Genomic DNA, 27,258 nt, shown 5'->3' with positions numbered 1-27,258 from the left:
TAAATATAAAATCCCTCAGGATCATCCATCAAAGAAAATACAGTAAAGGAAAAAGCACATATATCCCTACATATTATACAATTCTATACAAAAAAATACTAATTCTATTTTATTGGTATATGTTAAAATAGAAAACAAATGGAATATGGGTAGCCTTTATCCTAATACCTTATCCCCATGCTGAAACTACGTAATATATACCTTGTTGTATTCACATAAAGCACTATGCATTTCCCCACCATATCTATCTATCTATCTATCTATCTATCTATCTATCTATCTATCTATCTATCTATCTATCTATCTATCTATCTATCTATCTATCTATCTATCTATCTATCTATCTCATATCTATCTATCTATCTCATATCTATCATCTATCTATCTATCTATCTATCTATCTATCTATCTATCTATCTATCTATCTATCTATCTATCTATCTATCTATCTATCTATCTATCTATCTATCTATCTATCTATCTATCTATCTATCTCATATCTATCTATCTATCTCATATCTATCTATCTATCTCATATCTATCTATCTATCTCATATCTATCTATCTATCTATCTATCTATCTATCTATCTATCTATCTATCTATCTATCTATCTATCTATCTATCTATCTATCTATCTATCGATCATTCGTTTTCTTTTCACATCTTTATTGCTGAAACTTATGCCTATAGTTATAGTGTAAAACAAGTAAAAATAATAAAAAATAGTTTTTATTCTTACCTGGTGGATTTGCGGAATTACCTGAAAAAAATGAAATATTTCAGATGTAATCTTAATATCTTAATGTAACTTAATAAAAACAATTAAACCTGAGACCACTAAGGTGATAACTTGGGTGCTTCTTCATAAGCTGGGACACCCATAGATGCCTTAAACAAAAGGGTAGATTGTTAAAACACCGGGACCCTTTAAATGGCATTTGTTATTAGGGAATTTTAGTTTATATCCATAAAGATATGTATTATATGCACATTGCGGGGTACTATATTAGATACCCACTTCACCTATTTATTAATGCATGTATTTAAACAGCCAATTATGCGGCAGCAACTCAATACATAAGAGCTAGAGACATGGTGAAGAAGTTCATGTAACGTCTATGGCCGAGGGCCGTCGTTCAGACTTACCCTCTGACTGCCCTGGCCATGGATGTCTGTGTTCTCGGCGGCATCTCCCTCCAGGGAGACGCCGACACTCACTTCCGGGTTCTGGGACTGTTTCCCGCAGGGCGCGCGCACCTGCACGTGCACGGCCTTAAAAGGCCAGTACACGTCCAGTTGTCATTAATCAGTAATTAGCCCAGAATGCTGCTGGACTCTAAAAAGGACTCTGCCCACTTGATCCTTACCTGAGCGTTGTTGTCTACCTAAAGTTTGTCTTGCAAATGGTCTCCCAGTGTTTTCCAGTTCCCAGTGTTACTCGTTCCTGCTGCCTGTATCCTGTATCCCATGCTACCGTGCCTCTGTGCCATCTACAGTGAAAGTCAAGTCGTGTCTTCCACAGCATCTACTGTGCCATCTACAGTGAAAGTCAAGTTGTGTCACCGCTACATATCCTCAGGTACCCATTCTGGACTATAGACATTGTTTCGTACCTAGTTGGCCAGCTGCTATCCTGCTATGCGGTACGGCCCAGTGGGTCCACACCCCGCGCCATGACAGTTCAGTTGTTGTTCAGACCAAACCCCGCCTGGGAAAAGAGTTGTGATTTGAGCGACTTGGAATGATTGTAGGTGCTAGATGAGGTGGATTGTCTCAGAAACTGCTGATCTCTAAAGAATGTGACTAACAGGGAGATGTCCAGAAGCGGCCCTTCCCATGACAGTTCAGTGTCGGACCCCCAGTAAGAGTGCGTGGGAGAATTTCCAACTCTTAAAGGGGACTTTGCACTGGGCTTTTAGTGTGTGCTGTTTATGTTTTTCATCCTCTAGACGGCGTTCCACAAGAAGAGTGTTATACTTATGTAGCGATGTGCTGCGATGAACGTTCTGTACGCCATCTTAGATAGTGTACCGCCACGTCACAACAGCAACAGCATATTGCAGCATGTCTGTGCCGCGTCCCGACGCTGGGGGCGGTGCTTACTTCATAAAATGACAGTGGACTGACTATTGTGTGTTCAGGTGGAAGCGTATGAACCTGGCTAGTGTGTGAGCTGCTGCGAGTAGGACTGTGTGAGAAGAGCTGCTGAAGACATAAAAGTACGTAGAAGAAACCTAAAGCACTCTAGGAACACTTGGGATTGATTTTCAAAATTATTTTATTTTATTCCAAACACTGTTTTTTGGAAAAGCGATAAAGTTTTTTCCAAAAAACACTGTTTGGAATAAAATAAAATAATTTTGAAAATCAATCCCAAGTGTTCATAGAGTTCTTTAGGTTTCTTCTACGTACTTATAGTGTGGGTTTCCAAACCCGAACCTATATAGCACCAACACAGAGTCAATTTGGAGTGAATCTGTAAGGGTATGTGCACACACACTAATTACGTCCGTAATTGACGGACGTATTTCGGCCGCAAGTACCGGACCGAACACAGTGCAGGGAGCCGGGCTCCTAGCATCATACTTATGTACGATGCTAGGAGTCCCTGCCTCGCTGCAGGACAACTGTCCCGTACTGAAAACATGATTACAGTACGGGACAGTTGTCCTGCAGCGAGGCAGGGACTCCTAGCATCGTACATAACTATGATGCTAGGAACCCGGCTCCCTGCACTGTGTTCGGTCCGGTACTTGCGGCCGAAATACGTCCGTCAATTACTGACGTAATTAGTGTGTGTGCACATACCCTAAAGGATCTGCCAGACACAACTTCTGTGTCGACGCCCATAGGTAATCAGTCTGCACCTGCTTTTATGTCTGTGAGACTGACTCCATCTTCCACCATCCAGGATGGCAGGCTTAGGAGTTTTTAGAGCCTATCACAGCCTGGCCAGACGGAGCTAGCTCCCGCCCTCTGTCTATTTATACCTGCCTTTCCTGTTCCTCCTTTGCTTGTGATTCTTCTCTGTTGGTTTCCTGGCCCTGCTGCAGCTTCTTGAACTACTGATCCTCTGCTTGTGATTGACCTTGGCTTTACTGACCATTCTTCTGCTCTGCGTTTTTGTACCTCGCTCATCTCCTGGTTTGACTCGGCTCGTTCACCTCTCGTTGCTCACGGTGTTCCCGTGGGCAACTTCCCCATTTCCCTGGCTTCTTTGTACCCTTGTCTGTTTTTCTGTCGTGCACCTATTGAGTGTAGGGACCATCGCCCAGTTGTACCCCGTCGCCTAGGGCGGGTCGTTGCAAGTAGGCAGGGACTGAGTAGCGGGTAGATTAGGGCTCACTTGTCTGTTTCCCTACCCCGACATTACATAATCATAAGCCCATATACCTAGTCTACCCTGACACTACTATGGACCCCCTTGAGACCCTGGCTCAGCAAATGCAGGGCCTCTCCCTACAGGTCCAGGCCCTGGCTCAGAGGGACAACCAGCCTGATGCTACCCTGGTAGTGCCCCTCACCTCACCTCTTGAACCCCACCTCAAGTTGCCTGACCGGTTCTCAGGGGACCGGAAGACTTTTTTCTCCTTTCGGGAGAGTTGTAGGCTCTATTTTCGCTTAAAGCCCCACTCCTCTGGTTCTGATAGCCAGCAGGTGGGTAGAATTATGTCCCGGCTCCAGGACGGGCCCCAAGAATGGGCCTTCTCCTTGGCTCCTGACGCCCCTGAACTTTCCGCCGTTGATCTTTTCTTTTCTGCTCTCGGGCTCATTTATGACGAGACTGACAAGACTGCCTTTGCCGAGAGTCAGCTGGTGACCTTACGTCAGAGTAAGAGACCTGTTGAGGAGTATTGTTCTGACTTTAGGAAGTGGTGCGTAGCTTCTCGGTGGAATGACCCTGCCTTAAGGTGCCAGTTTAGATTGGGTCTGTCGAACGCCCTGAAAGACCTGCTAGTTAGCTATCCCTCTTCTGACTCCCTAGACCAGGTTATGGCTTTGCGGTACGACTTGACCGACGTCTCAGGGAACGACGACTTGAACGCGTTTGTGTTTTCTCCTCTGACTCCCCCATGATGCCTCCCGAGGTTCCGTTGCTTCGTTCTTCCACGGAAGACTCGGAGGTACCTATGCAACTCGGGGCCTCCGTGTCCCCCCAACAACGTAGAGAGTTCCGCAGGAAGAATGGTCTCTGCTTCTACTGTGGGGATGACAAGCATCAAGTGAACAACTGTCCTAGGCATAAGAATAAGCAGCCGGAAGAACTTCCGCGCCTAAGTGACCATGGGGGAGGTCACTTGGGCGCACAGGTATTTCCCGTAAATATGAAACGTAATAAAATCTTGCTTCCCTTTCAGGTCTCTTTTGGTGGTAGGTCTGCTACCGGCAGTGCCTTCGTGGATTCAGGGTCTTCTGCTAATATTACGTCTGTGGAATTTGCTATGTCTCTAGCTATGCCATTTATTGATTTGCCTAAACCTGTCCCGGTAGTGGGTATCGACTCCACTCCTCTTGCTAATGGTTATTTTACACAGCATACCCCTGTTTTTGAACTCCTTGTGGGCTCCATGCATTTGGAGCAGTGCTCTGTACTGGTGATGCAGGGATTATCGTCCGATTTAGTTTTAGGCCTTCCCTGGCTGCAGTTGCATAATCCCACTTTTGACTGGAATACTGGGGATCTTACCAAATGGGGTAATAAATGCATGACGTCATGTTTTCCTGTTAATTCTATTTCTCTCCCTGAGGAGGTGAACACTCTACCTGAGTTTGTTCAGGACTTCGCTGATGTTTTCACTAAAGAGGCCTCCGAAGTGTTACCACCTCATAGAGAATACGATTGCGCAATTCATTTGGTACCAGGAGCTAAGCTCCCTAAGGGTAGGATATTTAATCTCCTTTGTCCCGAACGTGTAGCCATGAGAGAGTATATCCAGGAATGCCTGACCAAGGGTTACATTCGCCCCTCTACTTCTCCGGTAGGTGCTGGCTTCTTCTTCGTAGGGAAGAAGGATGGTGGTCTTAGGCCATGCATTGACTACCGAAACTTGAATAAGGTCACTGTAGGGAACCAGTATCCCCTTCCTTTGATTCCTGATCTCTTCAATCAGGTTCAGGGGGCCCAATGGTTCTCTAAGTTTGATCTACGGGGGGCTTATAACCTTATCTGCATCAAAGAGGGGGATGAGTGGAAGACTGCATTTAACACGCCCGAAGGTCATTTCGAATACCTCGTCATGCCCTTTGGGTTGTGTAATGCTCCCGCGGTCTTCCAGAATTTCATAAATGAGGTTTTAAGAGACTATCTGGGGGTATTTCTTGTAGTGTACCTTGATGACATACTTGTGTTTTCCAAGGACTGGTCCTCCCACATTGAGCATGTCAGGAAGGTGCTCCAGGCCCTTCGGGAAAACAAACTGTTTGCTAAGACCGAAAAATGTGTGTTTGGGGTGCAGGAGATACCGTTTTTAGGTCAAATCCTCACTCCTCATGAATTCCGCATGGACCCCGCCAAGGTCCAGGCTGTAGCGGAATGGGTCCAACCTGCCTCCCTGAAGGCGTTACAGTGCTTCCTGGGGTTCGCTAATTATTACAGGAGATTTATTGCTAACTTTTCGGTCATCGCTAAGCCTCTTACGGATCTCACTCGCAAAGGTGCTGATCTCCTCCACTGGCCTCCTGAGGCTGTCCAGGCTTTTGAGGTCCTTAAGAAGTGCTTTAGCTTGGCCCCAGTGCTGGTTCAGCCCAACCAAATGGAGCCATTTATCGTAGAGGTTGACGCATCCGAGGTGGGAGTGGGGGCTGCCTACTTCTCCAGGAAGTTTTCGCCCACTGAGAGTAACTATGATATTGGCAACCGCGAACTCTTAGCCATTAAATGGGCATTTGAAGAGTGGCGCCACTTCCTGGAGGGGGCTAGGCACCAGGTAACGGTCCTTACAGACCACAAGAATCTGGTTTTCCTAGAATCTGCCCGGAGGCTAAACCCGAGACAAGCTCGATGGGCGTTATTTTTTACCAGATTCAACTTTTTGGTCACCTATAGGGCTGGGTCTAAATATATTAAGGCTGATGCACTGTCGCGTAGCTTCATGGCCAGCCCTCCTTCGGAGGAAGATCCTGCTTGTGTTTTGCCTCCAGGTATAATCATTTCCTCTATTGATTCTGATTTAGTCTCTGAAATTGCGGCTGATCAAGGTTCAGCTCCCGGGAACCTTCCTGAGAACAAGCCGTTTGTTCCCCTGCAATTCCGGCTAAGGGTACTTAGGGAAAATCATGACTCTGCACTATCTGGCCATCCAGGCATCCTGGGTACCAAGCACCTCATTTCCAGAAACTATTGGTGGCCTTAGTTGCTCAAAGACGTTAAGGCCTACGTCGCCGCTTGTGAAGTTTGTGCTAGGTCCAAGACTCCCAGGTCCCGACCAGCGGGCTTACTATGTTATTTGCCCGTTCCCCAGGGACCTTGGACCCATATCTCCATGGATTTCATCACCGATTTGCCTCCATCTCAAGGCAAGTCGGTGGTGTAGGTTGTAGTAGACCGCTTCAGTAAGATGTGCCACTTTGTGCCCCTTAAGAAACTACCCAATGCTAAGACGTTAGCTACCTTGTTTGTCAAACACATCCTGCGTCTCCATGGGGTTCCTGTCAATATTGTTTCTGACAGAGGGGTACAATTTGTTTCATTGTTTTGGAGAGCCTTCTGTAAAAAGTTGGAAATTGATCTGTCCTTCTCCTCTGCCTTCCATCCTGAAACTAATGGCCAAACTGAGAGGACTAATCAGTCTCTAGAACAATATTTAAGGTGTTTGATCTCTGACTGTCAATATGATTGGGTCTCATTCATTCCCCTCGCCGAATTTTCCCTTAATAACCGGGTCAGTAACTCGTCAGGGGTCTCCCCCTTTTTCTGTAATTTTGGGTTTAATCCACGGTTCTCTTCCGTTTCACCTGGTAGTTCCAACAATCCCGAGGTAGATGTCGTTCATCGGGAACTGTGCACAGTCTGGGCCCAGGTTCAGAAGAACCTAGAGGTGTCCCAGAGCATACAAAAGACTCAGGCAGATAGAAGACGTTCTGCTAACCCCTTGTTTGTGGTCGGGGATCTGGTGTCGTCAAAAAATTTGCGCCTTAAAGTCCCGTCCAAGAAGTTTGCTCCCCGGTTTATAGGTCCATACAAGGTCATTGAAGTCCTTAACCCTGTCTCCTTCCGACTGGAGTTGCCCCCGTCTTTTCGAGTACACGACGTGTTTCATGCCTCCCTCCTTAAACGCTGCTCCCCGTCCTTGGCTCCCTCGAGGAAACCTCCGGTCCCTGTTCTCACCCCTGAGGGGGTAGAATTCGAGGTGGCCAAGATTGTGGACAGCAGGATGGTCCAAGGCTCCCTCCAGTACCTGGTCCATTGGAGGGGATACGGGCCTGAGGAGAGGACTTGGGTACCCGCCCGGGATGTCCACGCTGGGGTATTGCTCAGGAGGTTCCACCTTTGTTTCCCCAATTAACCAGATCCACCTAGAAAGGGTCCGGTGGCCCCTCATAAAAGGGGGGGGTACTGTAAAGGATCTGCCAGACACAACTTCTGTGTCGACGCCCATAGGTAATCAGTCTGCACCTGCTGCTATGTCTGTGAGACTGACTCCATCTTCCACCATCCAGGATGGCAGGCTTAGGAGTGGGAGAGCCTATCACAGCCTGGCCAGACGGAGCTAGCTCCCCCCGCCCTCTGTCTATTTATACCTGCCTTTCCTGTTCCTCCTTTGCTTGTGATTCTTCTCTGTTGGTTTCCTGGCCCTGCTGCAGCTTCTTGAAATACTGATCCTCTGCTTGTGATTGACCTTGGCTTTACTGACCATTCTTCTGCTCTGCGTTTTTGTACCTCGCTCATCTCCTGGTTTGACTCGGCTCGTTCACCTCGCTTGTTGCTCACGGTGTTCCCGTGGGCAACTTCCCCATTTCCCTGGCTTCTTTGTACCCTTGTCTGTTTTTCTGTCGTGCACCTATTGAGTGTAAGGACCGTCGCCAAGTTGTACCCCGTCGCCTAGGGCGGGTTGTTGCAAGTAGGCAGGGACTGAGTGGCGGGTAGATTAGGGCTCACTTGTCTGTTTCCCTACCCCGACATTACAGCATCCTTACATATTCTGTTTGGAAGCCATAAAAGTGACAGGCACCGACATTGACCCTAAGTCTGGGTCCTGAAGCATGTTGCAGGTGGCGGGAAGGAGCCTCCCTGTGAGCGCGCAAGTGTCATGTGGACAGTGGTGGTTACGGGCAAGAGTCTCCCCACATGTGTCAGCGGTGCAGTCAGTCAGCAAGCCGGCAGTGCAGTCCACCGGTTGTGGCCTAGTTGGCCAAGTAAAGTTTATTTGTCACAAAATCTACTTGAATCTTTTTCATCTTTTCAGCAACACTTCTGTCAGGGTCATGCACCACCCAGACCCCGACATTACACCCCTACCACCGCTGGCCCAAATGTATTTGTGTGGTCTGCTTTTATGGATGGAATGTCAATCATTTTCATTTTTGAAATCTTTCCCTTTAGATACAGCCTGTATTCTGCTAATGGATTTGCAGAATAATGGTGAGGAACTTTGTTTTGTGGCACTTTCGTACCTGAATGATCCTATTATAAGCATGCAATGCCCTGCAAACCAGCAGCGTGTGAGTTGTGCCCATTCTACCCTTTAGCTGCTACTGCTCACTGTCAGAACACATCACTTGCTGAGCAGAATGTTAAACTAATGTAGCTAAACACTGCAATTACGGTCCTTAAAATAGCACTAGCTCCCAGTACTGTTATATCTCACACTGCGAAAAACGTATTGTGTCCCGAAAATCCCATTTTCTATATGGATCTTTATACAGGAACACCACAGAATAGATTAAAACAAGCAATGACAGCGAGCACAAGCCACTTACTGCGGGAGCGATCTGCCTGTGAGTGACATGTTGGAACAATTCAACAATATTTAATGAGCACTATATAGCACTTGTAAGCTCCAAGCTCTAGGTGTATTACCTGTCGCTATGCTTGTTAAATATACCTAAATGTGGGAACAAATGACAATTCGCAGCCTGATTAGCTCTGCGCTCGTTAATTATATTGTTTCACTAAATGCTGTCTCCTGCGGAAAAATTATGTACTGCAAAGATGGAAAGCAGGAGAAATGGATCACAAACAGCCCAGGAGATGGATAAAGATTGCGTTATTTCCCGCTTATTTGTGGGTTCATTCTGCAATAAAGCTAAATGATTCCGGTGGGGGAGGGGCTCACATTTTTATTTGTACGTTTCTGTCAACCTGTGTCTCATACCCCTCCCATTGATAACCCCAAAGCAAAACTCGCACTTTATATTTTTTAGCTTGAACCTCAGGCAAAGGGCATACATGCCATAGGGGCAGTACACGTGGCTGATATAGGGCCCTTGGAGAAAAGGGTCCAGTCCTGGTTGGTCCCCTCCCCTTTGCTACTGGTTGGTGAGAAACTTTGTTAACAAACAAGGAACTTCATTGTTAGCATACAACGGGTGGGTAAGTGGGCAAGGGTCATGAGATTAAAGGTCCTTTTACACAGGCCAATGATTAGCAAACAGGGCAACGACCAGCCGATAAATGAGCAAACGCTTGTTCATCGGCTGATCGCATCGTTAATGCAGCACTAAACATTATCGTTGTCGGCAGTAAACAGGGAGATGTGCTGCCAACATGATGGAGATATATGGGGACGAACGAATGTAGTAATGATCACTCATCCCCATACATAACCAATCATTGCTCCTTGACAAAAGGAGCAATAGAGCGCCGATCAAAAAGCTGTCTCGTTGATCTGCGCTAGCTTTCATGGCCCATATTGACCGGTGTTAAAGGACCTTAAGGGGGAAACAAACACTAGGCCCTTTTGTCCTGGTAGAACAAAACCAGTCACCATATTAAGGGGTCCATTTTGATCTTTGCTATGGGGCCCCCTTGCTTAGGCCTGGCTGTAGGGGAAAGCTATACTCCCTATAGACCAGACATGGGCAAACTACGGCCCGCGGGCCACATACGGCCCGTTAGGCTTTTTAATCCGGCCCGCCGAACTTGTCCAAATCATAGTAAAAACCTCCTTTTTTTTCCCCTTTCCCTGCAATGCCCACGTTTTCCCAATAGATGGCGCACTCAAAACACATTGACCGTTGTTACGCCGAAGGACGGATATATCCGTCCTCAGCAGCTGCTAGTTCGCGCAGGAGGACGGATATATCCGTCCTGTGATGGCGCGGGTACTGCAAGTGTACCCACGCGATCAGCGGCAGGAGCACGGCTGTTATACACAGCCTGGCTCCTGCTGCAACTGCCGGAATCGAAGCGCGCTCCGATTCCGGCAGTTTAACCCATTAAATGCCGCTGTCAATAGTGACAGCGGCATCTAATGTGTTTGACAGAGGGAGGGAGCTCCCTCTGTCACCCGATCGGCGCCCCCGCAAACAAATCGCGGGTCGCCGTCGGGTTTCCATGACAGCCGGGGGTCTAACAAAGACCCCCAGGTCTGTCTTCCGCAACTGCCTGTTTGGCGATGCCGGAGGCATGACCTAACAGGTTGCCTGTCAGTTTTACACTGACAGGCAATAATGCTTTGGTATACTAAGTATACCAAAGCATTATATATGCGATCGGCACATCGCATAGTGAAGTCCCCTGGTGGGACTTAAAAAAAAAATGTCAATCAGTTAAATAAAGTTTGTTGAAAAAAAATAAAATAATTACAGTCAAAATCAAATAAAACTACTTTTTTTGCCCAAAAAGTGGTTTTATTCAGTAAAAGTGTCAAAACAAATCACTCATACACATATATGGTATCCCCGCGATCGTAACAACTTGACCAATAAAATGAACACATTAATGAAACCGCCGGATGTACGGCGTCCAAAAAACCCGCAAATAACAACGGCAAAATTCTCTCTTTTCTCCCATTCCCCCCATAAAAAATAAAATAAAAGTTAATCTATAAGTCCTATGTACCCCAAAATAGTACTAATGAAAACTACGCATTGGCCCGCAAAAATCAAGCCCACATACGGTCACATCGACGGAAAAATAAAAAAATGACGGCTCTTGGAACGCAGCGATGCAAAAACAAGTAATTTTTTTCTAAAAGGGTTTTTATTGTGCAAACATAGGAAAACATATAAAACCTTTACATATTTGGTATCCTCGTAATCGTGCCGACCCGTAGAATAAAGGTAACATGTTATTTATGCTGCATAGTAAAGGGCATAAATTTATAACGTGAAAATTAATGCTGGAATAGCTGCTTATTTTCAATTCTCTCCTAAAATAAAGTTAATAAAAGTGAATCAATATATTGTAAGCATCTAAAAATGGTGCAATTACAAAATACAACTCGTCCCGCAAAAAACAAGCCCTTATACGGCTATGTCGACGTAATAAAAAAAAAGTTACGACTCTTGGAATGCGACCATGAAAAAACAAAAAATAATCCTTGGTCATTAACGTGCAAAATGGCCCGGTCATTAAGGGGTTAATGTGGCGCGTATTTCTCTTTATTTCACTTTAATTTTCACTTCGTTTCACGTCACCATTAAGCCCTTCGGTTTTCAAAGAGTACAATATCAGCCGTCACTTTGCCACGAAGCATGCAAACTATGCTAGCAAGCAGTCAACACAAGAACGGGCGGCTACTGCTCAGAGGTTGGCAGCTAATTTACAGAGTCAACAGAACTTTTTTCTTGATAAATCACAGTGCGTATGTTATTTTAATCTATTTACATTTCCTCCTCCCAGTATCTGCGAAATAGTATGTAAATGCCATATCTTGCATATTCCTTGAGACAAATTTATTAACTGATAAGGGCTATTTTTCACATTTGAAAGACAGTTAATAAATTGGGTTGTAGTGTTCTTACTGTGCTATGAGGTTTGCACACACTACATTTAATGCTTTAGTATATCCGGCCCAAACACTCCCTCCAAATGCTCCTGGCCCGGCCCCTGTCAAATTTTAGAACCCATTGTGGCCCGCGAGTCAAAAAGTTTGCCCACCCCTGCTATAGACTCTGATGGTTCTTATTGATATCATCAGAGTCTAGTGAGTGGATGGGATGAGACATATGACGTCATTGACATGTGACTAAACGCTCAACTTCACACTGCCGTGCCAGGGATTAAGAAAGGCATTGGGTCAGGAAGACTTGGTGCTTTCACTGAGTAATTATATCTTCAGAACAAAGAAGATCTCCAGTCTAGAGGACTAGAGATCCAATTTAATGGGATACTATAACAATATGGATCGCTAATGTTTACAATAAACAGACAAATTCTCACGTACTGAGAGCTGACAAGTGAGGTGAATCACAAGGAAAACAGTATAGAAGTATTGATTACACCTCCCTTAAAGATTGAATTCTCCTTTAAAGGGTTTATCTCATGAAAACAACACCCTTTTAAATAGAAGCTGGCCGGTGATCATCTGATTGTTGTGGGTCCAGCTTCTCTAACCCCCCGATGTCCAGCTTTTATCGCTGGGGGAATCTTTTTCTGTCTGTACATTTAAAACAAATGGCTGACAAAGTAGTAGCCACACTTACATAGCAACTCTCTACTAAAGCTCAAAGAGGGGTCCCGAGCGGGAAATGAAAAACCACTGGTCGTATTATGATTACTGATCCAATTAACTTTTACGTGCCGAGAGCTCACTGTAAATTCACGTCGGCACTTGCTGGGCTCTGTGCAGCGCCGACGGGAATTCACAATGGGTGTTAACACAGCGATCGGGTGTCTCAGAGTGGCGCTGACACTCGGATCGCGCTTTTAACACCTGCCTCTGGTCCTGGAGACATGATCGGGAACCTGATTGGTTCAGGTCCCGATCATGTGACATTGCAGGGAAAGTTTGTTGTAACAACAAACTTTCCTGGGATTAATCGCGGGTGTTGGCACTGGTTGTCACGGCAACCAGACGCCATACAATGCCCTCCGGGACTGCCATGCATGAAAGCTATGAGGACCAGCCAGTGGCTGGTCCTCATAGGCTTCCTGTCAGAGTGACTATCAGCGTCACACTGACAGTTATAATACATTACACTACATGGGTAGTGTAATGTATTATAGCAGCGATCAGAGCATAGTGGGACAAAAAAAAAAGTTCATAAAAATGTTTTATAAAAGTGTAAAAATAAAAGTTATAAAGTAAAAAAACAAAAACAGTTTTTTTTCCTATAATATGTATTTTATTATAGGAAAAAAATTAAAACGTTTAAAAAAGTACACATATTTGTTATCACAGCGTTCGTAAAGACCCAATCTATAAAACTATAATGTTATTTTTCCCACACGGTGAACATTGCAAAAAAAAAATAATAATACCAGAATCGTTATTTTTTGGTCACCGCCCCTCACAAAATATAGAATAAAAAGTGATCAAAAAGCCACATTTCCCCTGAAATAGTACCAATAAAAACGACAACCCGTCCTGCAGAAAACAAGCAACTTAAACAGCTTTTTTGACCGAAAAATAAAAAACTTATTTCTCAGAATATGGTGACACAAGAAATTTATTATTTTATAATAAAGTGATTTTATTATTTTCTTTTTAAACGCTGCAAAAAATAAATTAAAATAAACTATATACATATGGTATCAACATAATCGTATCAACCTGCACAATAAATGAAAATTGTCATTTATAGCGCACAGTAAATGGCGTAAAAAATAAAGCCTTTTTTTTTGGTCACCTTAGCTCTTAAAAAATATGTAATAATAGTGATCAAGAAGTTGTATGGACCAAAAATTTGTACCAATAAAAACTACCGCTCGTCCCGTCAAAAATAAGCCCTCACACCGCTCAATCAACCAAAAAAATAAAAAAGTTATGGCTCTCAGAATGTGGTAAAACAAAACAAATAGGTTTTTCTTTGTAAAACTAGTAAAATATATTTAAAAAAACACATAAAGTTGGTATCACCGTAATCGTATTTAGCTGCAGAATAAAGTTAAGTTGTCGTTTTTACCGAACGGTGAAAGCTGTAAAAATGAAACCCAAAAAACTATGGAGTATTCACAGATTTTTCCAGTTTCAGCGCACAAAGAATTTTATTTTCAGTTTCCCAGTACATTATATGGTACTTTAAATGGTTATGGCTCTTAGAAGGCGGAGAGTGAAAATAGAAATGAATTCTAATGAAAAAACATTTATGACCACATATGGGGTATTGCTGTAATCCGGAGAAATTGCTTTACAAACTACTGGGGTGCTTTTTCTCCTTTATCCTTTGTGAAACTGAAAATGTCAACATTTTAGTGGAAAAAATGTTAATATTCATTTTCACAGCCTAATTCCACTAAATTCTTCAAAAAACCTTTGGTGTCAAAATGCTAACTATACCCCTAGAAAAATTCCTTAAAGGGGTCTAGTTTCCAAAATGGGGTCACTTTTGGGGGGTTTCCACTGTTTTGGCACCACAAGACCTCTTCAAACCTGACATGGTGCCTAAAATATATTGCTTCTGAGGCCGGTGTTTCAGTCCATTACCAAACTAGGGCCACATGTGGGATATTTCTAAAAACTGCAGAATCTGGGCAATAAATATTGAGCTACGTTTCTCTGGTAAAACATTCTATGTTACACAAAAAATTGTATTACAAATGAATTTCGGCAAAAAAAATATTCTAATTTGTAACATTTCACCTCTACATTGCTTTTATTCCTGTGAAACGCCTAAAGGGTTAAAAAGCTTTCTGAATACTGTTTTAAATACATTCAGGGGTGCCGTTTTTAAAATGGGGCGAGTTATTGGGGGGTTTCTAATATATAGGCCCCTCAAAGTCACTCCAGAACTGGTCCCTGAAAAAATAGCCTTTTGAAATTTTCTTGAAAATATGAGAAATTGCTGCTAAAGTTCTAAACCTTGTAACGTCCTAGAAAAGTAAAAGGATGTCCAAAAAGCGATGCAAATATAAAGTAGACATATGGGAAATGTTAGTTGGTAAATTTTTTGTGTGGTATTACTATCTGTTTTACAAGCAGATACATTTAAATTTAGAAAAGGCAAATTTTTGCAAATTTTCTCAAAATGTTGCTATTTTTCACAAATAAATATTGAATTTATCGACCAAATTTTTTCTCTAACATAAAGTACAATATGTCACGAGAAAACAATCTCAGAATCGCTTGAATAAGTAAAAGCATTCCCAAGTTCTTACCACATAAAGTAACAAATGTCAGATTTGAAAAAATTGTCTGTGTCCACAAGGCCAAAACAGGCTCAGTCCTGAAGGTAAGCTATGATTAAAGAGGCTCTGTCACCAGATTTTGCAACCCCTATCTGCTATTTCAGCAGATCGGCGCTGCAATGTAGATTACAGTAACGTTTTTATTTTTAAAAAATGAGCATTTTTGGCTAAGTTATGACCATTTTTGTATTTATGCAAATGAGGCTTGCAAAAGTACAACTGGGCGTGTTGAAAAGTAAAAGTACAACTGGGCGTGTATTATGTGTGTTACATCGGGGCGTTTTTACTTCTTTTACTAGCTGGGCGTTAGGAATGGGAGTGTATGATGCTGACGAATCAGCATCATCCACTTCTGTTCGTTAACACCCAGCTTCTGGCAGTGCAGACACACAGCGTGTTCTCGAGAGATCACGCTGTGACGTCACTCACTTCCTGCCCCAGGTCCTGCATCGTGTCGGCCACATCGGCACCAGAGGCTACAGTTGATTCTGCAGCAGCATCAGCGTTTGCAGGTAAGATCGACTTACCTGCAAACGCTGATGCTGCTGCAGAATCAACTGTAGCCTCTGGTGCCGATGTGTCCTCGCTCGTCCGACACGATGCAGGACCTGGGGCAGGAAGTGAGTGACGACACAGCGTGATCTCTCGAGAACACGCTGTGTGTCTGCACTGCCAGAAGCTGGGCGTTCTGAAGAGAAGTGGATGATACTTCTCGTCAGAACGCCCAGCTAGTAAAAGTAGTAAACACGCCCCGATGTATGCACATAATACACGCCCAGTTGGACTTTTACTTTAAACACGCCCAGTTGGACTTTTGCAAGCCTCATTTGCATAAATACAAAAATGGTCATAACTTGGCCAAAAATGCTCGTTTTTTAAAAATAAAAACGTTACTCTTGTCTACATTGCAGCGCCGATCTGCTGCAATAGCAGATAGGGGTTGCAAAATCTGGTGACAGAGCCTCTTTAAGGACCCTAGTGGTCTGAAACGCGTAAGCGTGGTCTCGGGATTTTTGTTTTATCCTTGGTTTTAAACATGACCTAAATAAAACTGGAATTTTAATTATTTGAGTGCTGGATCTGCCTTTTCTACACATCATTTTTGCTTCAGTCCTGAAGGGGTTAACAGTGGGCGGCAGTGCTGATTTATTTCTATCTTGGGGGACTGATAGTCTAAAGAGTTATTGGGTACATTTTTGTAAACCTTACTGTAACTTACCACATTGTGAGTCCTCAACACCTTTGTAGAGACACGAGCATCTGTATGAGCCAGGGGTATTGATACATTCAAATTTGGCGTTTGGACATGCATATAAACTTAGGCACTCATCAATATCTAGAATTTAGAGTAAAAAATATTAATGAAAAAAACAAATATGTATGTTTTTACATTAGTATATACAATGCCTATTACATACCTGTGTAATGCCCGAGGGTACATTGGGGACAGAACTATGCTCCGCACCAATGAATGCAAGCAGTGTCCAACACCAGTGGGAAACATGCAGTGGGAAATATCGGCATGTTTCATAAGAATCAATATGTCAGGCCATGTACTTGTCTATTAAGCTGTTTTATGTAACGAGACATGATGACCCGTGAGGTTGTGGTGGTGTAGGATAAAAAGAACTAAAAGGCCACTGAAGCACTGTGTAGTAGAGCAATACATTCTTAATGCAGCAAATGTATTTGTTCTAAATAACATCCATCAGCAACCTCTAGGCCATGGGGTTTATTCCCCATTTGGGGATGGTAGATGGAACCCTTTAAATAATTCCTTTTCATCTCTGTGGCTAATTAGTCACCTAAAACCAGATAAAGCCTATTGTACAGCCTTCTTCCTGTTGATTCTGGATTGTTAGTCATAATACGTACAAAATATGGAAACAGGGCCAGATCAAGGTTGTTGAAGACTTTTGGTGAAGGCTATCCCTTCTGTAACAGTCTCAAATAATAGCAGCTTAAGCTGGTCATACACATAAAATAATTGTATGCAGATCCCACCAATGTTGGAGAATCTGGCAAAAATTTTATATTTTTTAAGCTGGCCCCACTGACCCCAACATCTGCTGTCGGGGGACAGGGTTGACATATTGGATTAAAACATGCACAATTCTTTGATGAAGCAAGAGATAAGGCTCTGCCTGAGCTATCCCTCTCTTCTTATTGCAATAAACATGTATCCTCCGCCACCATACTTCTTCCAGTTAACAATAAAGGCCGTAGAATGGAGCTCCAAAACATATAAATATGAGCAAAAGCTTCTGCCAAACATCAAAACTTTTATATTGTAGGAAGTACACCTTTTCCTGGGAGTATATGGGAATGGCTGGAGGGCACTAGGTGGTAGAGGCCCCTTGGCAATCGTCTATTCTGCCTTCCCTATAATTTGGCCCTGTATGGAAACCTTGGCTCTATGGAGCAGGACTTGGGAATGTAACGGCCACGGTCGCAGACCCCTTTCATCCTGCCGACGTCTTCCTCTCCGGAGATGCCAGCACATGCTTCCGTCCTGCAGTGAACACTAGGGTGCGTGCACGAGCTTATTCCCGGTCTTAAAGGGCCAGTGCGCGCACATGTTAAGAATGAACTAATTCGTCCCAGAGCCCTTTCACTCCTTGCCTAAGTGTTGCTTGTATTCCTCTGTTAGTCTTGCAAATGTTCCCAGTGTTCCTGTGCCCTGCTACCTGTATCCCGCGTCCCGTGTTGTATTTGTTCCTGTGCCTTCTATAGTGTTAGAGTCTTGTTATGCCGTTTACCACGTCTGCTGTGTTACACCACGTCTGGTGTCATCTGCCACGCTTTGCATCATCTGCCGTCTGAAGTTCCATCTGTGCCTAGCCACTGCGACTGTCTGGACTATTCAGGTACCCTTGTGCTGGACTTTGTATTAATTGGGTACTCTGTTGTTTGGCCAGCTGCCTCCCCGCTACGGCGGTGCGGCCTAGTGGGTCCACATACCCACAGATCGTGACAGGGAATAGAAGGACTTTTTGGTGAATTTAATTTTACTATACGCATCTCATAAAAGTGTAAGTTGTCCTGTCTGATCGCTGGCTAAACCCTCCTCCACAGCGCCATGGTTTACAAGAATACATACTAAAATATAAAGGGGTTGTCTGCATCTTGACAACCACTTTTTAAATAACCCTTTCAGTGCATACTTATAGAAAAAATACGGCTGTCCTGTTCTGGATCCTATCTATTAGCCTATGGACTTCCCCACGAGAAACAGCTTTTATGGGGTCACCTAGCAGTGAGAACCCCTTTAATGAGCTTTCTTACCACCCCTTTAACGATTGTTCAATTCTTCACAGTACATCCTGGTGCCACGTGAAGGGTAGTATAAAGAGACTCCATCCTTGCCATATAGTAGCTTTGTATTAACTCTGTGATTTTCCCAGAGTTGGTTTTGTTGTATATTTACACATATGTTCTTTACAATAATACAGTTTGATAGGTGCTTATCATTTTTGCATACCTGAACAATTTCTGCCATCTCCAGCAAATCCTACTTGGCAACGGCACGTGTATGAATTGTTGGATCTGACACAATTAGCATTTTCATGGCAAGGGAAAGGATAAGGAGGCAAACAAAGATCTGCAGGTAAAATATTGTAAAGAATGCTTGTAAACACGTGCACACGTGAAATATTAGATATCTGAATGGTACTACATTGTACTGTGCCAAAGAAGATGATGGCACCATATAAATAATGATTAGGGATATAGCTGATCTATGTAATGCACTGAAGGGATACAGCTCGCCTTATCTTGTGTGTGTACATAACTTACCATATAGAAAGCACTTCTCGCCATCTATACCACTGGCGACGGTTCCAGACGGGCATGTGCTGCACGCATATTGGGATCCCATCTTTTGATTTAGACAGGCTACATCGGGGAAACATGGTTCTCCTTGACAAGATTTTGACTGATTGAGGCAAAATGGCCCCGAGGAGCCGTCTGGACATATACAGCCAGTGACCTGAGCAGAGAATATTATTAACTGTTGCGTGTAAATCTATTATGTCCCATTATTGGGGGAACTTACATTTTCATATAATAAAGACTGTTTATTTGTCACGTGATCTTGAGGTTTACTATACTCCCTGCATCAGATTTGCCTAAAATCCACAATGAACTCTAGAATGAAGTGGATATTTGTTTAATAAGAAATTCCTGCAGACCTAACCCACATTAAAGCTGTATTCATCCATTTTCCCCATGTGTCTTCTGTCTTGCATTTTAGAAGAGCATAATCGGGCTTCTGTCCACCATCTTTATTGTAGAAATCACTGATGCATGAAGACACAGATGCATGTTTAGGGCACAGGAGAGGCTGCAGAATGTGCCCTGTGCAGCAGCATTCATGTCACATGCAGTGTGCAAAGTCCAGCCCATTTCAAGGAGTAGCAGAGATAAGGCACTGGCACTTTTGATTCAGGTACCTGTAAGATGCCTAAAGGGGGTTTTACATAGGACGATTATCAGGCAGACGAGCATTAATATAACGCTCATTGCAGATAATTGCCTTGTGTAAAAAGGGCAGCGATCAGCAGATGAACGAGAAAACGCTGGTTGTATCGTTTAAAAAAAGTTAAATATTATAGTTGTCGGCAGCACATCTTGTGTAAACAGGTAGACGCGCTGCCGACATGATAATAATGTATGGGGACGAGCGATCGGAGTAATGACCGCTCGTCCCCAACCATAGCTCCAGGTGACAGGAGCAAGCGAGCGCACCGGCCAAGTGTCGGCCGGTGTAAAAGGGCCTTAAGGCTAGTTAGAAGTTTGGAGTGTTGTAAGCCACTCACTCAGTCCCCTAAAAAGGATATTTGGACAATGCATTTAGAGGAATAGTAAGTTAGTTAAAGCAGTTAGAGCAGTAAGAGACTTGTGGTGTAGACTGTATGAGCTAGAAATATACTCTGCAATTGTGCAATTGCTACATCACCGTTGAACTAATTGATTCCTGGCAGGTAAAAAGAGCAATGATCGACGATTCAACACGTCAATTGGCGTTTTTTTACATCCATTTACTAGGAGCAATGGTCGTAATGTATGTGGATGAATGATCGTTAATACAATCATCCATCCACATACATTTGCATAATGTCGGAATCCGATCTTCGACTGTCGACCATTTTTATGTCTGCACAAAAGATGCGATCAGCCGATGATTGTTAGCTGAACTTTGACCTGTTTACACAGGGCAGTGATCGGAAACGCATGTTCGTATGAAAGCTCAATCAGTGGCCCCTGTAAAAGGGAATCTGTCAGCAAATTGCCTACCAATCAAAAACCCTTTGCCCACATACCTATTTTATGCTGCAATTCCAAGTAGTTCTTGAGAAAATCTCGTTTTTCCTGTATTCAAATTAGCCGTAAGTGCCACTTGGGTGGGCGATTCCACCGCAAATGCTCCTTTTTTTGCTGGCAAGCACACTCCCCTCCTCCGGACTGACCTCAAAGTACTATTCACACTAATCTCGTATTTGCGCCATTATCTCTCACTACGCCCCATGTCCAGTACGCTCCATGCGGATAGTAATCATATTGTGCTAGAGCAGGGAGCATACTGCGAAATGTGCCACAGTGAGAGATAATGGTGCAAGAGCGAGATCAGGGTGAATAGTACTCTGAGGTCGCCATAGCCTGGTGACATCAGTCTGGAGGATGGGACGTGTTTGCTAGCGAAAAGAGGAGCACTTGCAGTTAATTTACATATAATGAAAAACACAATATTGTCAAAAACTACTTGGAATTGCAGCATAAAACACTGGAGCTCCTTTGTTAGGCAATTTTCTGCTGACTGATTCACTTTAAGTAGCTCATATAAAGTGCATTACTCAGCAGGAAAGCAATAGTGAGCACACGAGAAAGCTCTTTAAAAAATTAAAATCTATGGTTCGTCCTGAGGCATGATGGGAGACATATTGCTGATTAGACATTTAGCAAAACATTTGTTAACGATGTAAAGTAAGTAGATATATTTTACCTTTGATACTAATATAAATTGCATCTGGAATTTCTTTATAATAGCACATTACCAGCTTGCTTGAAACTACAGGAAGACCATAATCCCAGTGCTGATATTTGTACCTGATATTTGCTTTCAAAATAGCTTTCAATGATGATGCTGTTATCACATGTTCCGCCATTGGCACATTTGCATACTTGCAGCGTTGGGATGAATATAGACCCAGAGAGTTGATCATTCACCTGCAGTATCAGCTGCACCGGGCTCACATCCTGCACAGTCCATGTAAACTGACCATCTGTTGATAGAGGTGTATCAGTTAATGTCCATTTCTATATGATATTTCATGGGAACGTCAGAAAGAACTTCAACCCGGAGAGTTCATCAACAACTTGAGGACACACAATGAGAGAAACGGAGAAGTGGCCTAAGGACTCATGAACACAGCAACGGGGATTGGCATGTGCCAATGTATGGCGACTCCATGAGGCACCATATTGCTTCTATTGGAGAATACTACTATAATATGGTGTAAAACCATGGTAGAGCATAGGGCTATAGCAGCCTATTGGTGCCATATCTGGTATCTTGCGCCAGATCTGGGATCTGTGTGATACACATCCCGAATACAGTCATGAGCATGAGTCCTTATATAGTAACTGACATAAGGAAACTATACTACATGTTTCTTCTCTTCACATAACCTGAATTTGAGGTATAACATTTGTTTTAGGCTGTAGCTACACCACACAATAAAATTGTGGCATTTAGACTGCTTCTGACTTTATGCAATGTTGCAAGGATGTACGCAATACTCAGGAAAAGATTTACCAACAGGCACAGCAGGCCTCTGTCTATAGGCAGCCCTCGGCAAAGGGTGTCTGCTGAAGGAAAAATTTACATATGAGTTCACTGGAAAGTATGTATTCATATGGAACATTTTGGATATGTATATGTAAGGCATAGTTCAAAGCTGTATAGGTTTATTAACACGGAAGCCTATGTGTGATAGATGGTACAGTATGGAATTAGTTACAGGCTTCGAGGAGCTTCCCCAGGGCCAGAGTCAGGTAGCGCATCAGGTGTCGCTCTGCCTGGGGATTCTGGTCCTGGGGAAGCTTCAGACGTGACTGTTCACATATGGACAGTGACTTCAGGAGTTTCTCTAAGGCCAGTGTCCTGGGGCAAAGCTCTTCCCATGCTCTGCCCGTCGAATCTGACATTGTAAAGCTTCCACATGGTCGGTGTCCCCAGTCAGAGAGCTTCTCATGAGTTATTTACAAGTTTCTGACCACTTATAAAATGTGTTCAAAGTGCTGCCCATTGTGTTGGATTGTCAATGCAACCCTCTTCTCCCACTCTTCACACACTGATAGCAACACCGCAGAAGAAATGCTAGCACAGGCTTCCAGTATCCGTAGTTTCAGTTGCTGCACATCTCGTATCTTCACAGCATAGACAATTGCCTTCAGATGACCCCAAAGATAAAAGTCTAAGGGGGTCAGATCGGGAGACCTAGGGGGCCATTATTCTGCGGTGTTGCTATCAGTGTGTGAAGAGTGGGAGAAGAGGGTAGCATTGACAATCCAACACAATGGGCAGCACTTTGAACACATTTTATAAGTGGTCAGAAACTTGTAAATAACTCATGAAAGAATAAAGTAACGTTAAAACCAAGCACACCATTGCTTTTCTTGTGAAATTCTCGATAAGTTTGATGTGTCACATGACCCTCTTCCCATTGAAAAAACTAAAGTTGGATACAAAATGGCCGACTTCAAAATGGCCGCCATGGTCAACACCCAGCTTGAAAAGTTTCCCCCCTCCCATATACTAATGTGCCACAAACAGGAAGTTAATATCACCAACCATTCCCATTTTATTTAGGTGTATCCATATAAATGGCCTACCCTGTAGATCTGCTATATTTACTGTCAATCATTTAACACTTTCCAAATATTCTACTTGTAGAAACTGTACATAGATGACTTACTTAATGTGATGAAGGCTCCTGCTGGAATAGGCTTCACAAGTGAAAAATAAATGGTGTCATTATTTGGATCAAGTGCCTCAAAGGTAGTTTTGAAGGTAGTATTTACTTTTAGCTGTAGCACCACTGGTCCGAGTATCCATGGGGCACCATTCCCTGCATGCAAAAATAATAGATATTGAGAGAGACTGTTCTGAATATACGGTATTTATGAGATCTGATCAAACACGGCTCCGTCCAAGAAAAAAACATATAGAGGTTATGTGAACATACAGGTAGTAAATCTAATGTGATTTGGACAATCCCTATTTGTTAGAAGAGTTTCTCAATGTTAAGCTAATCATCTGGTGTCCTGCTGCTGGGAGCCCAGCAATCAGCTCTAAAATGTTGGAGTACCTGGCGGCAAGTGTTTCAATCCCCTGCAGCGCCACCACAGGAGAGAAAAAGCATTACACAGATCTCATCAAAATCAATGTGTGTAATGTATGAACACACATAGGTCCTCTTACAGAGCGGCCCTCAATTCTGAAACATAGAAGGGGTCCCGAGCAGGGTACCCCCCCTCTATGACGTCCAAATATCTGATCGAGCTGGGACCCGCACCTATAACAAGAATGGGGCTCCCTTGACCACGCCCCACCTGGTGAGGAGGCTAGGCGCGAATTCCAGGTAGGCTCTAAGTGGAGAGGTGGAAATGCACGCTCGCGGCCCTCTCCATTCTGCTCTATGTGAGTTACGGAAACAGATGGGCAGCGCTTTCTGCTTCCATAACACCCATATAATTTTTTTTCTGGTTGTATCATTAGTAATTATCTACAAAACACAGCTTGATCAAAGTACCAGTAGTCAGCCCTGGGGGTTACCCATAACACAGCATACGATAGACATAAATGCAAACCCCAAACTACTTATAAAACAATACCCTGCTATTAAATGTATTATCAACAGGGGGCGCTTAAATAATTCTGTTCAGAATTTTTTTTAGACACAGGCAGTACTTCATCTTTTACCATAGAGAGTAGACAACTGCTTGAAGTCATTAAAGTCTTTTCTGGTCTGGCGTCCCACAGCGCTACTATTGGACAGGAGGTAGTCATGCATGCACTGCAGCAACCCCACACAGGTCTCATTAGCTGCAAGTAAAAGTGTCTGTGAAGCTGAGGCCAGTAAGGCTGAAGTGAAGGTAGGTTTAAACGCTTTCCAAGTGTCTACACTTTGTCTGGATCCAAAAAGACTTTCTGGAGATGGTACAATCCCTGCAAATAAAATGAGTTTCAATTATAATATGATATCAACCGGCCATAGATATGCCACAGTATTTAATCTCTATTTACTTAAAAGTTCTACCAATTATTCCAACATATTTTCTGTATCGATTTCTAAGTATTTGCAAGATCTCTGATTGCAGTCATTCAATAGAAACCTTCATTAATTACTTCCACTGGCTGTAATTGCAAAGGGAGAAATCCGCAGCTTTCCACGGCAAATCCGAATCAAAATCCACATGTCAAACGTGACAGATTCGTATAAATCCATCCTAAATCTGTTCTAATCATTAGAAGACACAGGTGTAATAACTGTACTGTAACTGTAACGAGCCCTGCACCTGTGTGATCATCACATCACAAGGACAAATTTTCAGTCTACATCTGACATACTTGTTATGGTATGGGACATTTTTTCTTACATAAATGTAAATCTTTAAGACGCCCAATGTAATAAAAACATATAATTTGTCAAATACAGTTCAGCTATTCTGAAAAGCGATGCAGTAATTACATATTTACACATGAAGTGGCGAATGATTTTTTATTTCCCTAGCTGACAGCTATGATAATGCCTTACACAGCTGTGTTATCCTGTTACGTTCCTCAGCATGTTCACCGTTGGCGCTCTCTCTCAAAACTTACATGACAGTCCAAAATTATACAGGATTTCTTCCGCTGGCACATTTCCCTCTTGGTAAGACAATGCATATCCATTTGATTGTATAAAGTCATCTGATTTCTTGGTGCTCCATAGACCCAGAAGGCCAAGTGTTTTGTAAAGAAATGTCTGAGGTAAGTTCACCAGTATTTGTAAAATCGCACTTTCTCCCATACCCACGGACACCTGCAGCCCGCAACTGTATACGACCCCTATCCTCTTGTCCTCCAGTTTGAGTACGGCAAAGCTGTTTTGGCTGAAGTACATTACATCTACAAAACAATAGGATATTCTTTAGTCTCTGTACCACAAAAACCACTATTCCAGTAATGACATAAAACTTAGGTATAATATATAGTACTGCGCAAATGTTTTAGGCAGTTTTGAAAAAATGCCGCGAAGTAAGAATGCTTTAAAAAATTTAAGTGTTAATAGTTTTTTTTTAGAAATACAAAGTGAATGAACAGAAGAGAACTCTAGATCAAATCAATATTTGGTGTGACCACCCTTTGCCCTCAAAACAGCATCAATTCTTCTAGGTACACTTGCACAAAGTTTTTGAAAGAACTCAGCAGGGAGGTTGTTCCAAACATCTTGGAGAACTAACCACAGATCTTCTTTGGATGTCGCTTCCTCAAATCTTTCTGTCTCTTTATGTAATCCCAGACAGACTCGATGTTGAGATCAGGGCTCTGTGGGGGAGATTGCACTGCCTGGATCTAGCATGAGAAGGACAATCTCCAACATACCACTTACTTACGTGTATGTCTGTGTTCTAAATTCTAGCTCTACAATAGATTTATATTGTAAGTTAATGGAACGAGTTGTTTTTTTATAATGGCACAATTTTGAAGAACATGTAATGTATTAAAAATCTTTGTACTTTGGATTTCGTTTTTACGGCATTCACTGTGCGGTATAAATTACATGTTAACTTTATGCCTTGGGTCGTTACAATTCCGGCAATACCAAATTTTTATGTTTCACTATTTCACAGTAAAAACAATAAAGAAAAAAATAGTTTGTTTTTGTTTCACCACATTCTGGTTATTTGCAGGAGAATGGTAGTTTTCAATTATACCATTTTGGTTACATATACATTACTGGTAAAAAGTTTTATAACACCTAAATTTTTCCAGTTTTTATTGATATTTACAATTTAATGTCTCCAATACACTTTGAAATTAAAGTGATTCCACTCCAGGAGAAGCTACTGACATCACTCTCCATATATGGACAGTCATATCAAGGGCTTCCCCGGTCTCAGCGCTTAAAGTAACACTATGCTCGTCCTCTGTACTATTGCTGAAGCAGGGAGCTGACGGTTCCCTGCTTCAGAATTGGGTTCAACTATCTCCATCCTGAGGATGCAGATACAGTTGACACCAGGAGTTCGATGTAATGATTGCGGCCGCGGACCGCCGCAGCTCCCCATTGTCGGACGGCCACGACCGCAGTCTCCTGGCTGTCTGGAGACACCAGCTCGCTCGCGCGGCCTTCCCATCCTAGACTAAGTATTAGGGTGTGCGCGAGCGCTCGTCTCCGGTCTTAAAGGGCCAGCACGCGCACTTACAAAAAGTTTCCCTAACCTATCCCCAGATCACCCTGGACTATAAAAAGGGCTCCACCCTACCTCTCCTTGCCTAAGCATTGTTGTTGTCTACTCATGTTCATACTGCAAATGGTCCCCTAGTTGTATCCTGCTCCTAGTGTTCCCGTGCCCCGCTACCTGTATCCCGTGCTGTGTTTGTTCTTCAGCCTGATCTAGTGTTGGAATCATGTTGTGCTATCTGCCACGCCTGCTGTAATACACCACGTCTGGTGTCATCTGTCACGCCTACGGAGTGGCCTAGTGGGTACACATACCCCTAGATCGACATCCGGGACATACCACTGGCCACCTGGGACAGCGGGACACCGCACAAAATCCGGGACGGTTGGGAGCTATCCATCATGCTTCCTAACACTGGTTATATAGAATCAGAGGGTTTGAAAGTAATCTCCAAAAGTTGAGACACCTGTATGAATAGTTTGCATCCAATTTCAAACCATAATTTGCTTTTTATACTGCACTGCATCTGTCCTTGATGTCTTCTCTGAAAAAAGCCCTTTGGTTAAAATCAGA

General features: G+C 43.2%; 1 protein-coding gene across 1 annotated transcript in view; it reads right to left on the bottom strand.

Moving 5' to 3' along the window:
- Window positions 1-27,258, bottom strand: part of LOC142760569 (uncharacterized) — a 66,755-nt gene that overhangs the window by 13,532 nt on the left and 25,965 nt on the right. The window contains exons 11-18 of the mRNA XM_075863758.1: window positions 25,118-25,405; window positions 24,218-24,463; window positions 23,211-23,363; window positions 21,340-21,515; window positions 19,030-19,222; window positions 18,716-18,835; window positions 16,454-16,570; window positions 742-762 (exon numbers count right to left, since the gene is read on the bottom strand). Of these exons, the coding sequence (XP_075719873.1) occupies window positions 742-762; window positions 16,454-16,570; window positions 18,716-18,835; window positions 19,030-19,222; window positions 21,340-21,515; window positions 23,211-23,363; window positions 24,218-24,463; window positions 25,118-25,405 (1,314 nt within the window). The remainder of the gene's footprint in view (window positions 1-741; window positions 763-16,453; window positions 16,571-18,715; window positions 18,836-19,029; window positions 19,223-21,339; window positions 21,516-23,210; window positions 23,364-24,217; window positions 24,464-25,117; window positions 25,406-27,258) is intronic.

The sequence above is a fragment of the Rhinoderma darwinii genome, chromosome 4 (genome assembly GCF_050947455.1).
Source record: "Rhinoderma darwinii isolate aRhiDar2 chromosome 4, aRhiDar2.hap1, whole genome shotgun sequence".
Taxonomy (NCBI): Eukaryota; Metazoa; Chordata; class Amphibia; order Anura; family Rhinodermatidae; genus Rhinoderma; species Rhinoderma darwinii.
The sequence above is the reverse complement of the archived record's forward strand: the minus strand, read 5'-3'. Positions and strand labels throughout refer to the sequence as shown.